The sequence below is a fragment of the Mirounga angustirostris genome, unplaced genomic scaffold (assembly GCF_029215605.1).
Source record: "Mirounga angustirostris isolate CCGP_5_RB_7025 unplaced genomic scaffold, mMirAng1.0.hap1 SCAF_11, whole genome shotgun sequence".
In the NCBI taxonomy this organism is placed as follows: Eukaryota; Metazoa; Chordata; class Mammalia; order Carnivora; family Phocidae; genus Mirounga; species Mirounga angustirostris.
Window position 1 is genome coordinate 88255668 of NW_026991719.1, and position 27697 is coordinate 88283364.

Consider the following 27697-nt stretch of genomic DNA (forward strand, 5'->3'; position numbering starts at 1 on the left):
CTAGTTAGAATTCAAATGGTAGAGCCACTTTGAAAAAGAGTTTGGGAGAAAATATTTGCAAATAGCATATCTGATAAAAGGTTAGTATCCAAAATATATAAAGAACTTATACAACTTGATACCCAAAAAATAAATGATCCAATTAAGAAAAGGGCAGAAGACACGAATAGACATTTTTCCGAAGAAGACATATAGATGGCCAACAGGCACATGAAAAAATGCTCAGCATCACTCATCATCAGGGAAGTACAAATCAAAACTACAATGACATATCACCTTTACACCTGTCAGAATGGCTAAAATCAACAACACAAGAAACAACGGGTTGGTGAGAATGTGGAGCAAGAGAACACACAGGTGTTGATGAATTGCAAACTGGTGTAGCCACTGTGGAAAACAGTATGGAGGTTCCTTAAAAGGTTAAAAATAGAACTACCTTATGATCCAGCAATTGCACTACTAGGTATTTACCCAAAGAATACAAAAATACTAATTCCAAGGGATATATGCACCCCGATGTTTATAGCAGCATTATCTACAATAGCCAAGTTATGGAAACAGCCCAAGTGTCCATCGACTGATGAATAGATAAAGAAGAGGGAGTAATATATATGTGTGTATACACACACACACACACACACACACACAATGGCATATTACTCAGCCATCAAAAAGAATGAAATCTTGCCATTTGCAATGACGTGGATGGAGTTAGAGAGTATTATGCTAAGCAAAATATGTCAGTCAGAGAAAGACAACTACCATATGATTTCTCTCATATGTGGAATTTAAGAAACAAAATGAAGGAACATAGTGGGGGTCAAAAAGAAAAGCAAATCAAGAAACTCTTAGCTATAGAGAACAAACTGATGGTTACCGGAGGGCAGGTGGGTGGGGATGGGTGAAATAGGTGATGAGGAATAAAGAGTGCTCTTGTGATGAGCACCAAGTGTTGCATGGAAGTATTGAATCACTATATTGTCACCTGAAACTGATATTACACTGTATGTTAACCAACTGGAATTAAAAAAAAAAAACTTTAAAAAGAAAGAAAAACAGTTTGGTAATTTCTTATAAACATACCCTTACCACATGACCCAGCAATCCCACTCCTAGTTATTTATCCAAGAAAAATGTGAAACTTCACACAAAAACCTGTAGATAGATGTTCATAGCAGCTTTGTTCATAATCAAGAATTGGAAATAGTCTGTTTGTCCTTCAGCTGATGAATAGATGAACAAATTATGGCATGTTTGCATAATGGGATACTATTCAGCTATAAAAAGTAACAAACTACTGATAGTTACAGCAACTTGGATGAATCTGAATGCATTATGTTAGGGGGAAGGAGATATACTCAAAAGGCTGCATACTGTATAATTGCATTTATATGCCATTCTGGAAAAGGAAGAAATGTAAGATAAAACAGATCGAGCAGTTGTCAGGGAATTAGGGTGTGGAGAGGGTTTGACTACAAGCAGGTACAAGAAGCCTTTTGGTTTGATGGAACTGTATATGTATCTTACATATCTTGATTTGGGTGGTGATTATATGACTGTATACATATGTCAAAACTCATCAAAGTATATTAGAAAAAGAGAATTTTAGTATATGTAAAATTTTCTAGAATAAGAGACAGAAGGTAGAGGGATAGTGAAATTTCCATGATCAAAAAGGCATTTTACTGATGGTGGGAGAGGCTTTAGCATGTTTATAGGACATGGGCCGAAGTTAGAAATACGAAGATGTTAAAGGTTATCTACCTTTATTGTTTTTTTTTTTTAAATATATTTTAAACTTAGAGATACTTGCCCAAGATGATTTGCAAATAAAGGAAATGTGTGTTTTATAATCTTATGTACTATTTTGTGAGGTTGGTTTAAGTACTGAAGTTGAGTGCTCAGCATAAGTTATACGTCTGTAACTTTTAATGCATTTCTTGAATCTGCTCTGGGTATTTGTGCATACTTCTCTTGCTCAGTGATTGGATAGCTTTTCAAGATCCCTGCTTAATTTTATATGCCTCTTCACATAGGTATTGTGCTTCCTAATGACTAGTGACTCAGCTATTGTTGTTGTTTTTAATATCTAAACTATATTTATTTCCCTAAAGGTGATGTTGGGCCAAACGGACAACCTGGGCCAATGGGACCTCCTGGGCTTCCAGGAATAGGTATTCAGGGACCACCAGGGCCACCAGGGATTGCTGGACCAATAGGCCAACCTGGTAAGATTGGAGTAAATAATTGTGCATTTTTGTAGCATTCATTATATAGAGGTTGGCTAGTTCATCAGTAAACTACAACTACAACATCAGTAAACTACAACAGGAAAACCTGTTTTCCAGAAAACAGATTTCAGAGGTAACATGTCTCCTTGTATAATTTTGTAAAATTGAAAAAGTACAGATCACAGCATAAGAGTTTCTTTAATCCCTGATACTTTCCTTCCCTGTTCATTTAAAATTGATCTATTAACAAATAATGCAATTTCACAATTGCAGTATGTTGCCTCAGCATACAATCATTGAGCTAGTTACAGTCTTGGAATCACAGAACTAAGAACTTGCAGTGCTGATTATTTCAGACCTGAGTAGCTGTACAGAATTAATAGACCTTTTTAAAACCTCGTAACATTTCTTTTTTATACAGATATGCAAAATAAAAACAAATAAAAGATATGCAAAACAAGTTTTGTCAGCTTGTAACCTAATAGAGAATCATATGGTTCTTCTATGTTTGTCTGAGAACTTACTTCAGTTTTGTGGATTCTGAGCCATCTGGTGAGGCTCACTGAGGGCCACTCTTGGGCCAGTATGTTATTGCAAGGCAATGTAATAATTCATAAAGTTAGAATAAATATGGAAAACTTAATCATTCCTTAATTTACATGAATATGTCAGATGACTTAAACTCACAGTTCAAATGTACATACATTGATTTTGAAACAGTAGAAATATATTTTCTGACCTTAAATAGCAATAAATACTTTGTTAGTTATTATGCTAATAATCTGGAAACACCAGTTAACAATATAAAAAGCCTGGAAAGTAAAGGTTGTTTTTGCTTATGTTCTTTTTTTTAAATTTTGTGTTATGGCCCATTGTACCTTTTTTTTTTTTAAATGGCCCCTAACATGTCACTACTGATTTAAAAATGAGAAAACTTACGGTGTTGCTTTGAACCAGGTTGTTACCCAGGTTGTTAAAAAGTAGCTGTGTCAACACTCAAGAAAAAAACCATTCTGTTCAACTAGCATAGCAAAGGGATCTTGAGAAAAAACAATTTTTAGGTTTGATCATTATAGTCTTGGCCTGCTGTTCTACAAAGATGGCTAAAATGAATTTATCATTCCTGTTATGTTTTGTCATTTCTTTTGTTTCCCAAAATTACATGAGGTTTTGGAAGCATTTTGAATTCTTAAATCACAGCTAAACAAGAATGAAAAGAAACTACTGTTAATACCAATCTGAACAAAATAAGGGTACATTTATTTGTACTTTATGCTTTTTCAAATTTAGCTAATACTCTAAATGTTTCATTCATCTAATGTTCTCTGTCTTTTTAACTGATGGATATATAGGTATATTAATTTATAAAGTCTAGATAGGATGGACAGGGGAAAAGTAATGGTGTTGAATTTAATCTCATTTCTTTCTCTGTAAATATATACTTTGCCATAAAATTCAAGATCTTAACTAATATGGTTCAACAAATGAAGTTAACAGCAATTGGCATGAAAATGTATTGAATGAATGCTTATTAATATAAATATGTTATCAAATCACAATTTTTTTTACTACAGATCACATTTTATATTTAATAGTAGCCCATATACTCACTTTTTATATAAATTTATTTATATCACCAAATCAGATTATCTTAGCCTATTTCAAAAGCATTGTAATTTCTGTTTATACATCTCAATGAAAGGGTGATCAGCAACATTGTTACTAATACCTTGATATACCTGACTTGCACTGCATGGCTGAAATTCTAACTACCAGTGTTTTTTTAATAAGCTTATTTAATATACTTGTGTTTCATTTTGCAATAGAAAACTTAATGCAAAGTATTCTATATGGTCATCTCTCCAGTATAAATGTTTGCATGATGCTTTTCAAGCTTTTTTGACTCCAGTTTTCTGCTGTAATTTAATTAAGCTTTACTATTTTTCATTCTCTTTTCCAAGGCAGGATACACAGTTTAATGCATGTTTATAAATTAAGGAACTGTTGAATATCAAGTCCTCATTTGACAGCAGGGAAATAAAAGAAAAAAAATGCCAAAGGATAAGAAGCAAAATGCTTTTCATTCCATGCCCTACTAATCCAGGCAGAAATGGAAATTGTTGATTCTTGCTATTTGATCTGGCTATTAGCTAGAAGATTGCTGCTTTAGTGAATCTTTAAGAGGTCAGTTAAATATACTCAATTCTGTGTCCACAGATCATACCCTAACCTGAGCCAAATGTACTGTAATGCTTGCCCAGTCTCAGGAGAAAGTGCAATCAGTTCAGCCTCATCCCCACTAATGTGAAACAAAGAAACAAGGAATTAGTCATGTCATTTCATAGATGAAGTTTCCTAACCCATTTTCATCTATGGAGTTTTCTAACTTTTTTCCAGCTATCAAACCCTTGGGGTGTGTGTGTGTGTGTGTGTGTGTGTGTGTAAAGTTCTCACGATAATATGTGTTTTTGGAATTTTCCCCTTTTTTCACTAACTGGTCCCATTTGGCTGCCAATACATTTACAGCATCTACACACCCCTAATGTACTTACCCTCTATAGATATAGCCATATAATTCCTATTATATAAGGAGATTCAGCAGAGCTTTTGAATTTATGTTGACTGTTTTCATTCTTGATCTTACCAGGATGCCTATTTCTGACAGTATTCATGGAAAAGGTCTATGCTGTGAAAAGTACAGCATAATATCTGTTACTACTACAAATAACAATGAAAAAATCTTTGCTAGTACATGCAGGTTGTTTAATCATACTCATCTGCTAATAATTATTGAGTTCTCTGTACCTAAGCTGTTATAGTATAAAATCAAATTTAGTTTTAAGTTCTAACTTATCTTCAAGAGGTTAAGTTCCAAAAGGATTATTCAAAGCAATATAAGGATCAGAGACAAGAGTGTAAAGCTGATCTTCATCAAAAAGCATTACTTTTTGTAAATGTAAATACTTTATTGTGTCTCTATTGGGGAATACATTTCAGTTATAGAATATTGCTATATGAACATCTGAACGAATTCCTAAAATAAGTTCTTTACTCATTACTACTAATATATGATAGTCTTGAATCAGTATCTAATAACTTCTATTTGTAGACTTTTTTGTTCTCATCTTGACATGCTTAGTTTTGTTTCCTAACCTAATCAGTCTTTTTGCAACTTGCTTCTGCTTGGGTGGTTCATCTTGCTACTGAACTGTAACTCCTGCTTCTTGAACTTCAGGTCTACCAGGTACAGTAGTTATTTCTCAAAAGCTGGATCTTAAAGTAAAGCTTTAAACATGAAAAACAAACAAGATTTGTCCAGGTTTGAGTCTTTGTTTTTTTTCCCCATTTTGTAGAGCATATTTCAAAGGACAAATTAGTTATCTTGAAAACTCAGCTATCAAAAACTAGTTGGGCTATAACAATAAGCAGTGATCCAGATAGAGCTATAATAGTGCTCCCTATTAGGTATCTCATCATACGTCACAAATATAATAATGTAAAATATCTCTCCCCTTTCTATAGTATTTTCAATGAAATGACAGCATTGGAACCATTACTGTGGTTCCATGGAATTTCTCTAATCTTCAAAGTGAATTTTATCAGTTTAAGGACATGCTGGTATATGACATCAAACAAAACTTAAAATCCCAGCATCTTGCTCTATTATAAAAATAATTGTGAATCTTCAACAATAAAATTAGGTCTTGTTGTTGAAGGGACACTTTGGAATGGTCACCTGGCGTCACCTGGCTCAGTCTCCAGCTTCCAGTCAGTTGTATTCCCATTTAACAGATGTAGATCAACAATATTAAGTGACTCGCTAAGTCACATACCTGTTAGGAATTGGAGTGGGAAGTTGCCTTATGTTTGTAGAGCAGTTCTTTTCCCTAAAATATATTCTTTTTTAACCATTTTGTCTCAGAGTAGTTCAGTCTTACAGAACTTATTAAGGTTAAATATTTTTTCAGTGTCATATTTTTTTCTGTAAAATCCTGGTTGGAATACTGAGAAGTAAAATTTAACAACAAAAACTGATGGTGTAATGTATCATTAAAGTAACATGTAGGGGCACCTGGGTGGCTCAGTCATTAAGCATCTGCCTTCGGCACAGGTCATGGTCCCAGGGTCCTGGGATCGAGTCCCACATCGGGCTCCCTGCTCCATGGGATGTCTGCTTCTCCCTCTCCCACTCCCCCTGCTTGTGTTCCCTCTCTCACTGTGTCTCTCTCTGTCAAATAAATAAAATCTTAAAAAATAAAAATAAAAAATAAAATAATTTCCTTAAAAAATAAAATAAAATAACATGTAAAATGAAGCTAAAATAAAGTCAAAAAGGTCCACGTAATGGGATTATTCAGTAATTGATCATTTTTATGGATTATAGAAATATATCCCAATAATCCATAGTACCTTAGAGCAGTGCAAATCGAAATGCAGTCAACGGACCAATGTCAAATCACAAGCTGCTTGTTACCAGTCTGTATTGGAATTAGAAGAAATTGAGAGTAAGCATTTAGAAACTTATATGGTAATTTGACAGTGTAATTGTATTTGTTGAATATAATAACCAAAAGGTAGTAATGTATGTCTTTGGTTTTTTATTTTAGTTTTTTTAGTAATTTTTATTGTGTTTTATGAAAATATTAGTCCATGGTGGACCAGGAATTAAGAAAATAGTGGTCTTTCACTGGAAATAATTTGAGAAGCACTTTCATAGAGAAATATGCTTGAAAATCCTAAAGTTTGATTGTTAGGTCATTTTATATGCATGATACCAAAAGTATCTCTGACTCACTGTTAGGTTTGTTATACACAGGAGTCTATCATTTGTTTGCTAGAAAAATAATCAGATACATCTTTTAAAACTACTTCAAAACTTGTTAATACTGGTGTTGTATTAACTAGGCCTGCATGGAATACCAGGAGAGAAGGGAGATCCGGGGCCTCCTGGGTTTGATGTTCCAGGACTCCCTGGAGAGAGAGGCAGTCCAGGGATTCCTGGAGCACCTGGTCCTATGGGACCCCCCGGAACACCAGGGCTTCCAGGAAAAGCAGGTGCCTCTGGATTTCCAGGTAATTCATTTAAAGTTTTCTCTGGTTTTGGATTCAGGAAATTAAAACTAATATAATTCTGGTATATTATTTTCTTGTTGTACTTTTCTGGATTGACACTGTCCCTTAAGGAAAAGTGTTAAATGTCTTTGCAGGAAATTTACTTTGCTATTTTTATTACATTTTTTCTCTGAGATTTCTGGTCACATACTGCTATATAAAAAATGATCCCACAATTTAATGGTTTAATTCAACCTTTTTATTTTGTTCAAGATTTTGTGGGTCAGGAATTAAGGCATGATTTGATGGGGTCATTTATCTCTGATCCACATGGCACCAACTGGAGTGGTTGGGATGAAGGATCTACTTCCAGGATGGCACTTCTCTGACACCTGAGTGTTCTATGCCCTCTTCATATGGTCTCTCATTATCCATAATGCCCCTTCAACATGGCTTGGAATCCTTACATTATGGTAAAGTCAGGGCAGTTGCTCTCCTTCTAGAGGCAGCTGGCTTCCAAAAGAGAGGATCCCCCAAACTAAAAGCGAGTGTTCTAAAAGCCCCGGGTGAAAGCTGCAAGACTTCTTATGATCTAGCCTTGAGAATCATTCAGTGTCACTAAGTCAAGGGCAAGGCACAGAGTCAGCCCAAATTCAAGGAGAGAAGGCTGCACAAGGGTGTGTATACTGGGAAGTGTGGTGAAGCCATCTTTGGAGATTAGCTACCACAGTGAGTCTTTTTATTTTTATTTTTTGAGAGAGAGAAAGAGTGAGCCCAGGGGTGGGGAGGGGCAGAGGGGGAGGGAGAGAAAGAGAATCTTAAGTAGGCTCCACGCCCAGTGCTGAGCCCAATGCGGGGCTTAATCCCACTATCCTGAGATCATGACCTGAGCCAAAATCAAGAGTCAGATGCTTAATTGACTGACTGAGCCACCCAGGCGCCCCAGAGCCTTTTTATTCATACATATCAACAGTAGTGGTCGCTAAGGTTACAACAGTTAAAAAGGGGTAAAACTTAGTGCCTTCCTTCCAACACTCAATAGTCTTCCAGTTGACATCTTAAAAGTTATCTTTTAGGGCGCCTGGGTGGCTCAGTCATTAAGCACCTGCCTTCGGCTCGGGTCATGATCCCAGGGACCCTGCTCAGCGGGGAGCCTGCTTCTCCCTCTACCCCTCCCCCCTGCTCCCGCGTGCTCTCTCTCTCTCTCTCACTCACTGTTGCTGTCGCTTTAGCTCTTTCTCAGATAAATAAAATCTTTTTTAAAAAAGTTATCTTTTATTTTTCCAAGGTCAAGGAAAAGTAAAAATTAATTATTGATATTCTTCAAAGGTGCCAAAGGTGAAATGGGTATGATGGGACCTCCAGGCCCACCAGGACCTTTGGGAATTCCTGGCAGGAGTGGTGGTCCTGGTCTCAAAGGTAATATTCAGAGTTGGCTGGTAGATGCATGTAAGAGAGAAAATTAAACATTGTTTTATGTCAATATAGAATATTTTTATTTGAGTGCTTTAAAATGAGCAATGCTTACTTATATTTTGTTTCTAGGTGACATGGCATTTTTTAAAAGTTTTTATTTAAATTCTAGTTAGTTAACAGAGTGTAATATTGGTTTCAGGAGAATTCAGTGATTCATCACTTATGTGACATGGCATTTAAGTACATTCTATTTTCGATTTGGTGGCATACACAATTTGGATACATGAAACGTGGTAAATGCTCAGCTCAAAAATACAGTTTCAATAATTGTCAAAGAACCCCAGAAAATAGAAGGAGTGTTATTTGAGTGTAAAAATGTGTGTGAGTTCAAGTTACTCATAGACAATAACAGTAATGCCTAAGTGTTTTGGATGGTCAGTGGCCTACTAAATTACGGAACATATGAATAATCTTTATATGCGTTAATCCTGGAAGGACGAATCTGATCTGTTGTGCCCTCTCCACACATGTTGGTTTTAGGTGATGATGGTTTACAGGGTCAGCCAGGACCTCCTGGCCCTGAAGGAGAAAAAGGTGGTAAAGGAGAGCCTGGCCTTCCAGGCCCTCCTGGACCAGTGGATCCAGATCTGCTGGGCTCAAAAGGAGAGAAAGGGGACCCTGGCTTACCAGGTGAGTAATGCATTTATTTGTGAATGTATTTACTGATTTATCTCAAGTTTCATTTTAAATAGCATGAAAAGTGATTTGTAGTGTAGGAGTCACCAACAAAAGGCATGTCAAATTTTTGGTAATGAAAATTTTCACCGAGTTGTATTGTTTCAGTGATCAAGTTTTATTTAAGTATTTTCTTTGTAGTTTAATCTGTTGCAAACTATGAACTCTTAAAATAGACTTAAGGCAATCACCTTCAGGCTTTCCAGAAAGCAATGTAGGATGTGGTTAAGAGAATGGATATATAGCCAGAATCACTTGGAAAACAGATTTCAGTGTTGGGGAAATTTGCTGGTCCCTTAAATTTTTTCCCTTGAGACTGGATGGGGATGAGTAGTATATTATTGCCCTGCAATGTTTTGATATACATATCATACTTGGCTTTTAAATGCAGTTCATTGCTATTCTGCCTTGGCAGAATAAACAAGTATTGGACTATGAATAGCCGGGCAAGCTCAGCTGTGGGGGAAGCTGCTGAAAGTAGGGTTAGGGAACAACTGTGTTACTATAGTTATTTTATTAGAAACAAATAAGATATGAAGTATTACACTGACTTTTTAAATTAAAAAAATCTTTTTTTCTTTTTATAAAAGTATAATATAACAAGACATCAAAAAGTAGGTAAGCACAAATTAATAAAGTGCTTACGATCCAATCTGTATAGTATAGCCTTTCAAACAACATGGAACTTTAAAATTAGTTATCTTTATTTGCAGCTTATAGTAAAGTTTGTGGCTCTTTTTGTGTTGTAACCATTAATATTGTCAGCCCATGTGTGCCTGTGAGTGTGTGTGGGTGTATGTGTGTACATAGATACTATGTTTCCCTAGGAGCAGGACTTGGTGGGATTTTTCCTCAAAAAAGAGTTTAAGACATTACTGTAGTTTTGTATGTCATCACAAAAGAGGTGGGGACACCTAATTTTTTATTATTGTTAAAATGAGATACCTTTCTTGAATTACTCCTTACGTCTTCTCTTTCAATTATGCCTTCTGTAAAATAGAGGCAGTAATCTATATTATAATAGGATTATTAAAGATAGTTATCGAATCTAAAAGATAGCCTAAAGATAATCTGCCCCAATTCTTTCATTTTACAGTGTAAAAAACTGAGGCCCAAAGAGGAAAATGACTTAGTTATTGAGTGCTTTGAATTTCTTAATGGTAGCTAAATAAAAAGTGGAGGAGTTTAATATGTGTCCAGTGCTATTGGTTCATACTCTATCAGAATATCATGAGTTCCTGCATTTCATTCATAGTTCAGAATTTGGGTTGCTTGCTTTCCCAAATTATTTTTAATGGATTAATGATATCAACCTAACTTGTCTTCCTTATACTCATCCTTGGAAGGTATTCCTGGAGTTTCAGGGCCAAAAGGTTACCAGGGTTTGCCTGGAGACCCAGGGCAACCTGGACTGAGTGGACAACCTGGATTACCAGGACCATCAGGTAAGTATGACAGACCACCTATAGCAATTGAATGGCTGATCCTAGATCCTAGGAAAGTAATTATGTATTTATCACATGTGATGGTGTGTTTTTTTTGTGTGTGTGATGATGTTTTGGATCTGATCATGACACTATGCTTGAGTAGCTACTGAGATGTGGAGCTCTTTTTTAGCAAAAATGTTGCCATTTGGCCCAAGTGTCAACTGACAAAGTTTGTAGGATATTTTGCTTTGCTCAGTTTCTTCTTTTTCTGGCAGTCAGGATGTAAACAGAATAAGAAGTACATCCAAATAAGGTGGTGTGTTTTATTTACACACACTGCAACATGTATAAATGAGACAATTATCTGGTAGGTACTGAAAAATTTACCTTTTTTTAGTTATTGCCTTCAGACAAGTCAATCATTAAACCATGTAAAGATGGCTGCTGATTCTATTTTTTAAAGTTTTTAGGGACAAAAATTTCACAACCTACCTTGGTAGTCTGTTTCAGCATTAATCACCCTTAGAGTCAACATGGATTTTTTTCTTATTTCTAATAAAACTCTTGCTGCTTCTTAAGCCATTTTCTTTTAGTTAGGCCCCAAAGGAATAAAGAGCAGCTGGTCTCCATCCTCATAGGAGTCCTTCAGGTCAGTTATTCTGCTCTAGACTCTCTACTACATTGCCTTGATATATAGTTCCTTTCTATCCTTCACATCTTCTGCATTCTCTTCCCCAAGTTGGAAGTCAGTGTGAAAGAAAAAAAGAAAAGAAAAAAAGTTTAAGGCAACATTGTGGTCCTTAGAAAATCCCTAGGTAACACCACAGCTCATGCACCTGAGCTCTAGGAAGAATGTATAAGCACAGCAGCCATGACTGTTGGGGGTGACAGTATAGTACCTCTCCCTCAGCCTTTATCTATCTCTGGCCTAATGTCCTGGGAGTATATCATAACAGGATACCACTTTCCGTTTACTGCTTTCACATAATCAGACTTACATGGGAAAGGCACTTCTCAGTCTTTTAAAAGCAGACTTGTTATATTGGATTTATCTGTGATAAATACAGTAAGGGTAGTTATGCACATAATATGAATAGGACTTCAGGTGATTGGAATTGTTTTAGGACAAGAAACAAGGTGTCCTGGTAAAATTTTTGCATTTTCAAAACTGATTTGTATTAGGAGACCTCTGTTATTATGTTTATATTGTAATATGTCCCTAAGGAGATTTCATAGGTACCTTTTGCCTGTTTTATGCTGAGTTAGATCTGTGGAACTTAATCATGTATTAAGATTTCATCCATCTAATCCCATGCTTACATTATAATTACAACCCACTCCAAGAAATCAGGCAACCTCAATATTGCTGACTTGTCTTAATTTAACCAATTTAACTTTTCTAGGTCCCAAAGGTAACCCTGGTCTCCCTGGGAAGCCAGGACTTACAGGACCTCCTGGACTTAAAGGAAGCATAGGTGATATGGGTTTTCCAGGTCAGTGATGGAAATCTCCCATATATTTAATCCCATTAATGGCAGATGGTTCATTCTCTTTGTTATTAAAATAGAGACTGGTGTTGATAGAATCAAACTGAGACAATAACTAAGGTAATCAGTGGCTAGAGCTCTCTCATCACACAAATATTTGAAGTGGGGATTAAGGGACAGAGTTTTAGAAACCTTAAGAGTAAGGATCCACAAACATGTATCTTTTCTCTCACTGTACCCCTTTCTCTTAAACTTCCTTGAAAAATAGTTGTAAAGGATCATTCTATAATTCAGAATTTGCAGAGTTCTTTTTTTAGACCTTTTCCCTTAGTCATAAGCATCATAGACATGCCATGAATAAAGAAATTTTGTAAAAAATGCATGTTATGTGTTTTCAACAGGCCCTCAGGGTGTGAAAGGGTCTCCTGGACCTCCTGGAGTTCCTGGACAACCTGGCTCCCCAGGATTACCTGGACAGAAAGGAGAAAAAGGTGATCCTGGTGTTTCAGGCATTGGTCTTCCAGGTCTTCCCGGCCCAAAGGTAACCCTCTACTCTAGGCATATACCTGAGCAGATGTGATTTTTTTAAAATACTGTGCTCATTCCTAATTCTTCATTAAACGAACTATACAATGACATGGTATATTCTGGAAATTCATTCCTCCTGTTTTCTCTTTGTAAGAGGTTATGTTTTAGGGTTTGTAGCCAATCCAAAAAGGTAAGTGTGGGGGAAACATTCTGATTTCTTTATTTTCCCTCTATCTTAATCTCTGAGTATATTTCAGTAAACCAAAGGTAAATTCCTGCCTGGCTTTGGTTTTCTTTTCCCATCTTGGTGGTGGAATGTTGATCTATATCCTAATATTATTATTAACTAATATAAAGAGACTTATAAACAAAGTAACTTGGGGCGCCTGGGTGGCTCAGTTGGTTAAGCGACTGCCTTCGGCTCAAGTCATGATCCTGGAGTCCCTGGATCGAGTCCCGCATCGGGCTCCCTGCTCGGCAGGGAGCCTGCTTCTCCCTCTGACCCTCCCCCCTCTCATGTGCTCTCTCTCTCTCATTCTCTCTGTCTCAAATAAATAAATAAAATCTTTAAAAAAAAAAACCAAAAAAAAAACAAAGTAACTTATGCGATTAATGAAGGTACAGTAGTATTCTTAACTGCATATCTGAAGTAGTTCTCTTAAAACAGTTTTACATGTCCCTCCATGCCCCTAGTCAGTGTGAAAACTTTGGTAGTGTTTCTCGATCAATCAAATTTAGAATGTATCTTAGAATCATTAGACTCAACAAATATTTAATAGCTGCTTAATTCCATGTAAAAAGGTAGTAAGTCCTACTGATTTGTGGAAGTACTTTTTAACTAGCAGAGATGCATCCATTGTCTATTATATATGTTGCAAATATTTTCTCCTAATTAATCATTTGTCTTATAATACTGTTTAATCATTCAGTCAGACCACAAAGCTAGGAAGTATTAGGAAAAGAAGGGTGTTACTAACCTTCCATGGAATTAATGAAAATTCCCACTAAGAATGTACTGAATAATGTGGGTGTTTTTTCCTTTTAAGCTGTCATTTTTATTTTTTTTAATTTAAAAAAATATTTTATTATTGATGTTAATTCCAGTATAATTAACATACAATGTTCCATTAGTTTCGGGTGTACAAAATAGTGATTCAACACTTCCCTACAATACCCAGTGCTCATCACAGCAAGTGCACTCCTTGATCCCCATCACCTAGTTCACCCATCCCTCCACCCACCTTCCCTCTGGTAACCATCAGTGTGTTCTCTATAGTTGAGTCTGTTTCTTGCTTTGTCTCTTTTTTTTTGTTCAGTGATTTAACTCGTGAAATTTGAATAATGTTTTAAAGATAATTTCTTTTTAATAGTATACAAAAAGATTTTAGTTTGATTGAGTAGTCAATCAACTTATTGTAAGACATAATCAAGAGAAATTTCTGCATATTAACTGCAAATTAACAGTGTAAAGTCTATTGAAATGATGCTGAATATTTTCTGTTCTACTTAAATTTTACCAGTAATACATGACTACATTAAAAAAATGATAATACAGACATATCAAGGGTAGAAGTGAAAATCTCCTTCATAACACATCTTCTTTATTCCATTCCCATCGCTATAGATATCTACTGATAATAGTGTATAAATTTGAATCCCTTGCCATACATATTTTTATGTATATATACAAAATTTGGGGTTTCCTATGTGTATTGTATATGTGTAGAGTCATAGAATACACACTATTCTGTATTTGCTTTATCACTTATATCTTTTAATCTTTCTATTTTATTATATCTTAGACAATTTTCTTTGTCACTGTACTTTTTTTTATTATGTTCACTTAGCCAGCATATAGTACATCATTAGTTTTTGATGTAGTACGATTCATTTGTTGCATGTAACACCCAGTACTCATCACAACACTGTACATTATTTTTAATAGTTGCATGATATTCTATTGTTGTAAATATCGTAATGAATATTCTTAGACATATCTGTGGACACATGTATAATTATTTATGCTGTATAGATTCCTAAAAGTGAAATGTCTGGGTCAAAAGATAAGTACATTTAGGTTTTTGTTTTTTAAAGTTTTTATATTAAGAGTAACCAGTAAACTTGATTTTAAAAATCAACCAGTATGACTGATATGAGGAATTCTTAATCTCAGGAAACAAACTGAGGGTTGCTGGAGTGGTGGGGGGTGGGAGGGATGGGGTGGCTGGGTGATAGACATTGGGAAGGGTATGTGCTATGGTGAGTGCTGTGAATTGTGTAAGACTGTTGAATCACAGACCTGTACCTCTGAAATAAATAATACATTGTATGTTAAAAAAAAAAGAAGATAGTAGGAAGGAAAAAATGAAGGGGGCGGAAATCAGAGGGGGAAACGAACCATGAGAGACTATGAACTCTGAGAAACAAACTGAGGGTTCTAGAGGGGAGGGAGGTGGGGGGATGGGTTAGCCTGGTGATGGGTATTAAAGAGGGCACGTACTGAATGGGGCACTGGGTGTTATACGCAAACAATGAATCATGGAACACTACATCAAAAACTAATGATGTAATGTATGGTGATTAACATAACATAATAAAATTTAAAAAAATGTAAAAAAAAAATTAACCAGTATGAAACAATGTAAAATGAGAAGTCTTCTTTCCACGCATTTACATACCTTAAATTCATAGTTCTTCCCCAAGGGAACCACTTTTAGTAGTTGTCCACAAAAGACATTTTATGTGTATATAAACATGAATATATGATAGATATTTCATCAATTTTAAGACTCAATTTTTTTACATTCAAAATCTCTGATATTGAGGTGCATCTTACAATGGAAAGCATCTTACAACTATAATTGGAAGCATTTTATTCAGTTACTAATTCATGAAATGATGCTGCATCTTCCAAATGTAGGTATCTTGTATTTTTATTTACACACATAAAATCATACTATATATCTGGTCTGGACCTAGCTATCATAACTTAGTAAGTCTTAGCAAACTTTCTTTATCAGCCCATAAATAAATGCCTCATTCATTTTCATAATTATATAGTATTTTATGTATGGGTTAACCATAAATAGTTTAACCTATTATGAATGCTGAGTTGTTTCTATATTTTCATGATTATAAACATATGTTGCTCTGAAGATTCTTACCCATATCTTACATATGTATCTTAAGATTATTTGGTAAATACTTCCATAGAATAAATTCTGAGTAAAGTTGCTGGAACCCATCATACATATGCCTTTTTAATATTGATAATTACTAATTTTTCTCTTAAATATCTCTGCTGCTTCATACTATCTTGATCAGTATCAGAAATTTTCTATTTTCTCCTCATTTTACAAATATTGGGTATTATTAATCATTCTAATTCTGTCAGTCTAATGGGTGAAAAATAGAGTATCGTTTAAATTTGAATTTTCCTAATTATGAATGAGATTTCTTTTCTTATGCTTATATCTCCTCTACAAATTGTCTGTTCATACTCTTGCCTCCTTTTTAGGAGGGGATTTGGTTGTGTATTTCCTATTGACTTATGGAAGTACTTCATAAAGATGCATCCATTATCTATTATATATGTTGCAAATATTTTCTCCCGGTCATTTGTTTGTCTTATAACCCTGTTTACTGTGCATTTATCATGTAGAGTATAAAATTTTTACATAGGCAAATGTTAGTTATTCATTCATTCAAAATATATCTAATGAGTGTATGAGGTGCCAGGTACTGTTTTAGGTGCTGGAGATAGAAAACGAATGAAACAAACTCACTGCCTGTGCAGAGTTTGCATCTAGTCAATAAAATAAATATGTTTATAGTGTGCTAGAAGATATGGTAAAAGTTAAGTGAGGCTTGGGGATAGGAATTGCTGAGAATTGTTATATTTTGAATTAGAGTAGTAAGAGAAAGCTGCTTTGAATGCAGTTGATCTGGTGACATGCAGTGAGGGAATGAGTCATTCAAGCATCCTGAGGTGGGAGCATACCTGACACTTCTGAAGAGCATACAGGTGGCTAGTGTGGGTTAAGCAGAGTGAGTGAAATGAAACTAAGTTAGAGATGAGATCAGGTTGGTAATGGGAGATCGATTATCTAGAGCCTTGCAGATCATAGTAAGGGATTTTACTCCTGTGTGAAATGGGGAGTGACTGGAAGGAGTAACATGATTGTACTTAAATTTAAAAATATATCGTAGCTCCTATTTTGGAACTATATCATAGAGGAATAAGGATGAAAACAGTGGGACCACTTATGACACTATTTAAATAATACAGACCAGAGGTCTTGATGGCTTGGATCAAGGTGGTAGCAGTGGAAGTGATAAGAAACATTCAGAATCTGAATATATTTTCCAGGTCAAGCCAGATATCATGGGCTATGAGAGGAAAGATATCATGGATGACTCTAAAGTTTTTATCCTGAGCAAGTTTGAGAATGGAGTTGCTACATACTGAGATAGGAGAGATTTGGGGAAGCAGATTTGGTGGGAAAGATCAGGAGCATAATTTTCTGATTGTTATAAAAACTTCTATATCCTAATATTATAAAAATAGACCTATGTCTTTTCTTCCAGTACTTTCATGATTTTGTTCTTTGTATTTACATCTTTAATCCATGGGTTTTTTCTCTCTGATGTGTGAGGTGAGGAAGTAATATCATGTTTTCAAAATAAATACCCAGATAACCCAACCCCATATGTTATAGATTCCATTCTTTACTCATTGATTTGAAATTCCATTTAAAATTTTTTCTAAATTTTTTCATATATGTTTTTTTCTGGACTGAGCAAATGTTAACATTTATATAATGGAACTAAATTACCATAACTCATATCTGAATTTATAATGAATGTCAGCCAAAAAAAAAAACATATTTCAATTGGCAAATATCCACAGTATATTCAACTCTTCAAGCAAGAGGCTAACTTAGTTTCTTTCTCTATGCAGCCTTCAAGTATATTTCAGGAAGCAAATTCTACACTAAACTTAGATACTTGCAGAGTTGATAAAACAGAAATCAGGTATTTGAAGTAGTCTGTTGTTTCTTTCATATGGTATTGTTTTATCATATAATGGTGACACATTGAAAAAAATAAGATTTTATAGCTCAGTTCTTAGTTTGCACAGTTCTGATATGCACAAATTTGTTACCACAATTTAGTTAAATAACATCAGTCCACAACAACACAGTTCAAACTTAAGTTACCATGGTATATTAGCTCTTCATAAATCATAATCACTATAAATCCATAAATCACTGTATACAGAACTTGTGTATCATAATCAGTGAACGATTATTTCACTTCTTTCAAATTCTGTCACTGATTAGTCACCGTGAAAATGTTATTCCCTTAATGCTCTTATAACAAAGCATGTAGTTGTGTTGCCTCTTTGTCTCATTGATAAACCAATGTGAAATTTTAAAAATACGGATACTCAAAAGAGAAAATTAACCAATAAAGATGAAAGTGCAAAAAAAATTGGAAGTGATAATACTGGAAGTGACATTTAAAGCTAATATAAATAGGGTTACAGACAAAATAGCCAGCCATAGGAATATTGACACTGCCACCATTGAGAGACTTTAGAGGTGCAGACAAGGAAGTTCGTGAAAGCAAACTTAGCAATATATGACTTTTCTCTATACATGTATAACTTATATGAAGAGAGATTTTAAAGTTGTGGGAAAAACTTTTAAAGGTCGTGGAACAATCATATTTTTCTCATTATTAAGATCTCTTTTACATGGTTTTAGCTTGCATCTTCATTTTTATAGTTCCATACTATTGTGCAAAGTGAGACTGCCTATATTATAGAGAGAGTAGAATTAAAGTTTCAGAAGACATAATAGTATGATTGGCGGATGTCAAGCATAAGAAAAAATTATATAATTAGTGAGTTGTTAAAAACAAGGATAGTGGTGGGGCAGTCCAAGAGGGTGACATAAGAAGATACTGAACATACCTCTTCCCATGGACACAGCAAATCTGTAGCTACATAGGGAACAATTAATTCACTCTGAAAAAAGACCTGAAAACTAACTGAACAGCTTCCTTCACAACAAATAATAAAAGGGCAACATCAACGGGTAGCAGAGGCAGAAATATGGTCTCATCCAGAACCCCACCTCCACTACCCACAAGCAGAAGGGATCTTACAAATCTGGACCTCCTCCCTGAGGAGTTAGGGGTTCATGCCCCACATCAAGCACCCTAACCCCTGGGACCTGTAACAGAGAGACAATCCTCCAAAACATCTGGCTTTGAAAACCAAAGGGGCTTACATCCAAAGGGCTGTGGGGAACTGAGATGCATTTCTTAAAGGGCTTGCATGCAGACTCACCCACCTCAGGAACCAGTGCGAAAGCAGCAGTTTGAAGGTGCCTGTACTATTTGTGAAGGAGATTCATTTGCTAATATTAAAGCATCTGCCAGAGGGGCAGGAGTATGTTGGAACTCTCTTTGGAGTTGGAAGTGCTGGCAGGCACCATTTTTGTACTCTCCCTTTATCTTGATAGTACTGGCAAGTGTGACCAGCCCTTCACTCTCCCATTGCCCCACTAAAGATGGCAGGCAAGCACCAGCCCTAGATTCTCCTGTTGCCCTGCAAAAGAGCCACATACCAGTTCTGTGCTCTCCAGTGGCCCCCACAAAAGCCAGCAGGTGCATGCAGTCCATACTGGAGTCACTCCTTAATCATCAGGCTCTGGTGGCCAGGGGGCTGGCATTCCTAAATCCCACAAGACTGTAACAATCAGAGAGACAGTTCTTGGTATGCTACCACCCCCGCCCCAGACCACTACACAGACAACATACTGAAACAAATCCCCAGTATGTCTGCGAAAAAGGCCTATTACTTGTCTTGGAGCTTCTGCCTGAAGGGCAGACTTAAAAGTTTGGCAAAGATCTAGAGGCTACAGGAGTGCTCTCAGGGAATGTAGGCTGGAGTATGCCATCTTTGCATTCTTCCTCAGCCTTGCTACAGTTTGCTGGTACCTCCCAGAAAGGATTTGGTACATTTGTCTGAAGCCCTGAGTTTTTCAACACCTCCAGATCCACCTAGTCTGCAGGCCAGCAAGGTTTACTATTGTGGCACCACAGGACTATATATATTTGCATACTTTTAAACTGCTACCTCAGGATCTGGCTTCCAATCAGCCTGAAACTAGGTACTGACAGAGATTCCTCCCTTTAGAACACTGACAGGTCTTGGCACACCCTCAACAACTGAGACATATCAAGAATAAATTAGGCTGCTTAGACAATTACAAAGATTTGAGAGACAACAAGGAACTTAGGTCTAAGGTTGATGGATAAATTGTATCTTTTACACAAGGCTACTCCTTCAAGACTGGGGTAAGTAGCTGTTTTGCTGAAGAATACAATAACTGAATTGAAAAGTACACAGGAGGGGTTGAAAAGGAGACTACATGAAGCAGAAGAAAGTGATCTAGGAGGTAAGTGTGAAACTCACCCAAACAGAACATCAAAAAGGAAAAAAAAAACTTCAAAAGTAAAGATAGCTTAAGGGACCTATGAGGCAACATAAATCTCAATAACATTTGCATTATAGGGGGTCCCCGAAAGAGAAGAGATAAAGGAGAAGGAAACTTATTTAAAGAAATAATGGCTGAAAACCTCTCTAATCTGAGGAAGAAAACATTCAGATCAAGAAAGACCATAGAGACCCAAATAAGATGAACCCAAAAAGATCAACACTAAGACACATTATAAGTAAGCTGTTAAAAGTTAAAGAGAGAATCTTAAAAGCAGCAAGAGGAAAACCCCGTGTTATGTACAAGGGAACCCCAATAAGACTATAAGCAGATTTTTCAGCAGAAATTTTGTAGGCCAGAAGGGAATGGGACAATATATCCAAAATCCTGAAAGGAAGAAACTTCCAAACAAGAATACCCTCCCCAGCAAGGTTATCATTCAGAGTTGACAGACAGATAAAGACTTTTCCAGACAATCAAAAGCTAAAAGAGCTCATCACCACTAAACTGGCCTTACAGGAAATATTAAAAAGAGACTTCTTTAAGCTGAAAAGGAAGTGCATTAATTAGTGACAAGAAAACATATGAATGTATAAATCTCAAAGGTAAAAGTAAATCTATAGTAAAAGTAGTGGATTAATCACTTACAGATCTAGTATGAAGGTTAAAAGACAAAAGTAAAGTAGAAGTAACTCTAAGTACAGTAATAAGTTAAGGGATGCACAAAATGAGAAGATGTAAAATGTGACATCAAAGACATAAAATGAGGGAGGAGTAAAAATGTAGTTTTCAAATGTGTTCAGACTCAAGTTACTATCAACTTAAAAAAGATTTTAATCTAGGCTGTTATCTGTGAGCCTTTTGGTAACCACAAAGCAAAAACCTATAATAGATCCACAAAAGATAATAAGAAAATATAATAGCATTAAAGAAAGTCATCAAACCACAACATAAGAGAGCAAAAGAAGAAGAAACAACAGAGAGGAACTACAAAACAGCCAGAAAACAATTAACAAGATGACAGTAGGTACATACCTATCAATAATTACTTTAAGTGTGAATGGACTAAATTCTTCAGTCAAAAGACATTGCATGACTGACTGGATTTTTAAAAAGACCCAGTTAATAGGCTACCTACAAGAAACTCACTTTAAGTATAAGGACACACCCAGACTGAAAGTAAAGGGCTGGAAAAAGATATTCCACACAAATGGAAACCAAAAAAAAAACTGTATCACACAAAATAGACTTTTAAACAAAGACAGTATTAAAAGACAGGGGAATTACATATGATAAAGGGATCAATCTAATAAGAGGGTATAACATTTGTAAATATTAATGCACCCAACATAGAAGCACCTAAATAAATAAATATTAACAAACCTAAAGGGAAAAATTGACAGCAATACAGTTAATAGTAGGGGACTTTAATATCCCACTTACATCAATGGATAAAGATTAAACAACATGCTACTGAACAACCAGTGAGCCAAAGAAGAAATCAAAGGAGAAATAGAAAGAATACCTTGAGAAGAATGAAAACAGAAATACAACTTTCAAAAATCTATGGTGTGAAGCAAAAGCTGCTCTAAAAGGGAAGTTCATAGTGATACAGGCCTACCTCAAGGAACAAGAAAAATCTCAAACTAAATTTACATCTAAAGGAACAGCAAGAAGAAAAACAAATGAAGCCCAAAGTTAGTAGAAGGAAGGAAATAAAAAAAGGTCAGAGTAGAAATAAATAAAATAGAGACTAAAAATAGAGCTGGTTCTTTGAAAGGATAAGCAAAATTGACAAACCTTTAGCTAGACTCACCAAGAGGGGGCTCAAATAAAAAATTAAATTAAATCAGAAATGAAAGAGAAGGATTTACAACTGACACCACAGATATACAAAAGATCATAAGACTATTACAAATAATTATATGCCAACAAATTGGGAGAGCCTAGAAGCAATGAATAGATTCCAATAAACATACAATCTTCCAAGATTGAATCATGAAGGAATAGAAAATCTGAATAGACTGATTACTAGTAAACAGATTGAATCAGTAATCCAGAAAACCTCCAAATAAACAGAAATCCAGAACTACACAACTTCACTGGTGAATTCTACCAAGCATTTAAAGATTTAATATGTATCTTTCTCAAACTTTTCCAAAAAATTGAAGAAGAGAGAACACTTTTGAACTCATTTTATGAGGCCAGCATTACACTGATACCAAAACCAGTCAAGGACACCACAAAAAAAAGAAAATTACAGGCCGGTATCCCTGATGAACATAGATGCTGAAATGCTCAACAAAATATTAGCAAACCAAATTAAAAAATACAACAATTAAAAGGATCATATACCACAATCAAGTGAAATTTATTCCAGAGATGCACAGATGAGGTTTACATCTACAAATCAATCAATATGATACATCACATTAATAAAATAAAGCATAAAAATCATATGATCATTTCAATAGATGCAGAAAAGGTATTTGACATAATTCAACATCCATTTATGATAAAAACTCTCAACAAAGTGGGTATATAGAGGGAATGTATTGCAACATAATAAAGGTCATACATGAGAAGCCCACAGCTAACATCATACTCAGTTGTGAAAAGCTGAAAGTTCTTCCTCTAAGATTAGAAACAAAACAAGGATGCCCACTTTTGCCACTTTTATTCAACATAGCATTGGAAATCCTAGCCAGAGCAATTAGGCAAGAAAAAGAAATGAAAGGCATCCAAATTGCAAAAGAAGGAGTAAAAACTGTCACTATTTGCAGAAAAATAAATGTATATGTGTGTATGTATATTTATACTTTATATTTATTAAAAAAACCCTAAAGACTCCACCAAAAACTGTTAGAGCTAGTAAATTCAGTAAAGTCACTGGGTACATAGTCAACATGCAGAAATCTGTTGCATATCTATATACTAACAACCAACTATCAGAAAGAGAATTTAAGGAAACACTCCCATTTATAATTGCATCAAAATGAATAAAATACTTAGGAATAAATTTAACTGAGGAGATGGAAGACCTATACTCTGAAAACTATGTCATTGATGAAAGAGATTGAAGATACAAATAAATGTGAAATTATTCTATGCTCATGGATTGGAAGAATTAATATTGTTAAAATGTCCATATTACCCAAAGCAATATACTGATTCACTGCAATCCTCATCAAAATCCCAATGCTATTTTTCAAAGAAATAGAAGAAATAATCCTAAAATTTGTATGGAACCACAAAAGATTCTGAATAGCCAAAGCAATCTTTTTTTTTTTTTTTTTAAGATTTTATTTATTTGACAGAGACACAGAGAGGGAACACAAGCAGGGGGAGTGGGAGAGGAGAAGCAGACTTCCCGCAGAGAAGGGAGCTGGATGCAGGGCTCAATCCCAGGACCCTGGGATCATGACCTGCGCTGAAGGCAGACGCTTAATGACTGAGCCACCCAGGCGCCCCTAGCCAAAGCAATCTTGAGAAAGAACAACAACGCTGGAGGTATCATACTCCCTAATTTCAAACTATATTACACAACTATCTATAGTAATCAAAATAATATGGTATTGGCATTAAAACAAACACACAGATCAATGCAATAGAACAGAGAGCCCAGAAATAAACCCACACAAATATAGTCAGTTTATGACAAAGGAAGCAAGAATATACAATGGGGAAAGCACAGTTGCTTTAATAAATGGTGTTGGGAAAAGTTACAGCCACAGGCAAAGAATGAAACTAGACTACTATCTTATACTATACACAAAAATGAACTCAAAATGGATTAAAGATTTAAATGTAAGACCTGAAACCATAAAACTCCTAGAAGAAAACAGGCAGTAAGCTCCTTGACATTGGTCTTGGCAGTGTTTTTCTGGATGTGTCTCTAGGAACAAAGGCAATAAAAGCATAATAAACAAGTTTGGCTACATCAAACTAATCTGCACAGCCAGGGAAGTTGCCAAGTGAAAAGGCAACCTACTGAATGGGAGAAAATATTTGCAAATCATATGTCAATAAGGAGTTAATATCCAAAATATGCAAAGAACTCATACAGTCATTAAAAATGAAACAAAGAATCCAATTAAAAATGGGTAGAGAAACTGAATAGACATTTTTCCAAAGAATGCATACTAAGGGCCAACAGGTACATGAAAAGGGCCAACAGGTATTTGACATGACTAATTATCAGGGAAATGCAAATCAAAACCACAATGAGATATCACTTCACACCTGTTAAAATGGCTATTATCAAAAAGACAAGTTTTAGCAAGTGTTGGCAAAGATGGTGAGAAATGGGAAGTCTTGTGTACTGTTGGTGAGAATGTAAATTAGTACAACCACTATGAAAAATAGCATGGAGGATCCTCAAAAAAATTTAAAAAGAACTATCATATGATCATCAATTCAACTTCTGGATATTTATCTAAAGAAAATGAGAACACTAACTTGAAAAGATATACACATCCCCATATACATTGTACTATATTTACAGTAGTCAAGATGTGGAAGCAACTTAAGTGTCCATTGGTATATGAATGGATAAAGAAAATGTGGGATATATATACAAGGGGGTTTTACTGAGCCATATAAAAGAATGAAATCTCACCATTTGTGACAACATGGATGGACCTTGAGGGTATGATGCTAAGTGAAATAAGTTAGAGAAAGACCAATACCATATGATCTAATTTATATGTGGAATCTAAAAATAAATAAGTAGACAAAAATTTTTAAAGAATGAGCTAATAGATACAGAGAACAAAGTTGTGGTTGCCAGATATGGGGGTGGAATATTGGAGGGTGGGTGAAATGGGTGAAGAGGGTTAAAAAGTACAGACTTAGCTATAAACTAAATAAGTCATTGGATGTAATGTACAGCATAGTGACTATAGTTAATACCGTATTGTATATTGAAAGTTGCTAAGAGAGTAAAAAAAAAAGTTTTTATCACAAGAACCAAAAATTTTATAACTATGTATGGTGATGGATGTTAAATAGATTTATTGTAGTGATCATTTTACAATATATATAAATATAAAATTGTGTTGTATACCTGAAACTAATGTTATATGTCAATTTTATCTTAATAAAAAAAGAATTATATCAAAGGTTAACATTTGAACAAATGTAGATATTTGTGGCTTAAGTCTATTCAAGTCCTATCAAGCTTTTGCTTTGTAAATAGAATTTTCCTTTCTCAGAGTGATTTACAAGATTTCTGGCCAGTTTGTTGATGTTCTGAGTAAACTCTCCTTATTTTTTATTTCTTCTTGCTTACCTTTTTGGAAGCTCATTGCTTTCTCTGAAAGTGTATGAATGATAAAAACTTAGATAAAACTTAAACTAGCAAATTGTAGTCCTTTTCAGAAGCCCTGGTGAAATATTTACTTTCTTTATACAATTTAGAATAGGGCCGTAGAGTGGTGAGAACTGTAGTGGGGAACCAAGTGCTAGTTGAAATTAAGAGATTTGGGTTGTTTGTAGAACTTAACATAAATCACCAGGAGCTTGTTTATTGCCTTTCAAGTTTACCATTAGCAGACTATTGGAATTTTCTTCTTGTTTTTCATTTTGATATATAAATGTCATTGGTTCATGAATAACAAGAAGAATTATGATAGTTTATTCAAAGCTTTTCTGTGTAAATATCTAAGGTGGAACCAGTTCAATCCAGAATTTAATTGTATACCTATTATGTGTGTAAAAATGCGCTAGATGTTATATGCAAACAATGAATCGTGGAACACTACATCAAAAACTAATGATGTAATGTATGATGATTAACATAACATAATAAAATTTAAAAAATGTGCTAGATGTTTGATTTATAAGGGTTCAGACCAAAATACATATATTCCCAGCCCAATGGGATGTAAAGAGAAAAGGAATTAGTTAAAAAGGCTTTTGCCATAATGCAGAATCATTTGAGTCACAAATAGATGATCTTATTCACCTAGACAAGCACAAGCACTAAATGGAGAAGGAGGTATTCAGTAGATGATGTTGAACAGTGACACTTTGTTGGAGAGGTCATGATCCTCATGAGCAAAGCAGTGGACACTGGTAGATTTAGAGTTACAGCATGTTCTCATTGTTATCGGGGAAAACTTGTTTTAACTTGTGAAAGTGGGTATGAATTCTAAGGCTCTATTAGAAGGAAACATAATGCAAAAGTTCACTGAGCAAAAGTGGTTACATATGAATTGTCCCTGACTCCAAAGGAATGTTCAGTGTAGTTGAAGAATCAAGACATGCATATGTGAAACCATTATTGATTTGACAGAATAAGAACCTTCCCTACATTCTTAGCATAAGCTTTCTTTGTCCTAGAAGGCTTCATGGAGGATATAGGATTTGAGATGTTCACTGAAGAATTGCTAGACTTATTCATGTTAAGATTAAATTTACTTTTTGCAGTAGAACCTACTGTAACTATTGTTGGACATAATTATTGTAAGCAGTGAATTTCATTGTAGCATACTAGGGATAACAATTACAGGTTCAAATCAGACTATCTGGATCCAAATGCAGACCCCACAACTTATTAGTTGCAACACTGTAAAATGGGATAGTGTATTTCTTACCAAATTGTTAAGGATTAATGAGATAATACATTTACATATTTTAGAAATAGCATGAACTCTGGAGTCTGACAGACTTGGTTCAAATTCTAATTCTGCTGCTTGCTAGAGCCATTAGGCACTTGAGTTCTCCAAGATTCAGTTTTCTCATTTATAAATAGCGATGATAAAGCCTAACTCAAAGAGCTGTTGTGATGATTAAACAAAGCATTTTCAGGCTAAATTTCTACAAGTAATTAAACAAAACATATTATGTAAAGCACTTAGCAGAGTGCCTGACATATAATAAAAGCTCTTTAAATAATGTTATGTTGTTATACAATCTAAGTCATGTAGAGACTCAGTTTTATCTTCTTATTCGTGGTTTTAGGGTGAACCTGGTCTGCCTGGATACCCAGGAAACCCTGGAATCAAAGGTTCTAGGGGAGATACTGGTTTGCCTGGATTACCAGGGACCCCTGGAGCAAAAGGACAGCCAGGCCTTCCTGGATTCCCTGGTAATATTCCTTTTCTTAAATGCTTCCTTCTCTCCTTCCTATCAACTCTAACCCATACCACAGAGCAACTTATTTGGCAGACTGCTATTCTGTTTCCCAATGAGATACTGACTAGCAACATCATCTTGAACCAGCTCTTTAACTTTTCTTTGCCCAAATTTCTTTCTGTATAAAATGAGAATGAGTATTACCAGCTCAGCAGGACAATATCCTCTGGGCAAAA

General features: G+C 35.2%; 1 protein-coding gene across 1 annotated transcript in view; it reads left to right on the forward strand.

Annotated features, from left to right (window-relative positions):
* The window catches only part of COL4A5 (collagen type IV alpha 5 chain), a 224561-nt gene that overhangs the window by 163807 nt on the left and 33057 nt on the right, over window positions 1-27697 (forward strand). The window contains exons 30-37 of the mRNA XM_045881390.2: window positions 2115-2228; window positions 7137-7304; window positions 8613-8702; window positions 9240-9389; window positions 10781-10879; window positions 12265-12354; window positions 12750-12889; window positions 27348-27474. Of these exons, the coding sequence (XP_045737346.1) occupies window positions 2115-2228; window positions 7137-7304; window positions 8613-8702; window positions 9240-9389; window positions 10781-10879; window positions 12265-12354; window positions 12750-12889; window positions 27348-27474 (978 nt within the window). The remainder of the gene's footprint in view (window positions 1-2114; window positions 2229-7136; window positions 7305-8612; window positions 8703-9239; window positions 9390-10780; window positions 10880-12264; window positions 12355-12749; window positions 12890-27347; window positions 27475-27697) is intronic.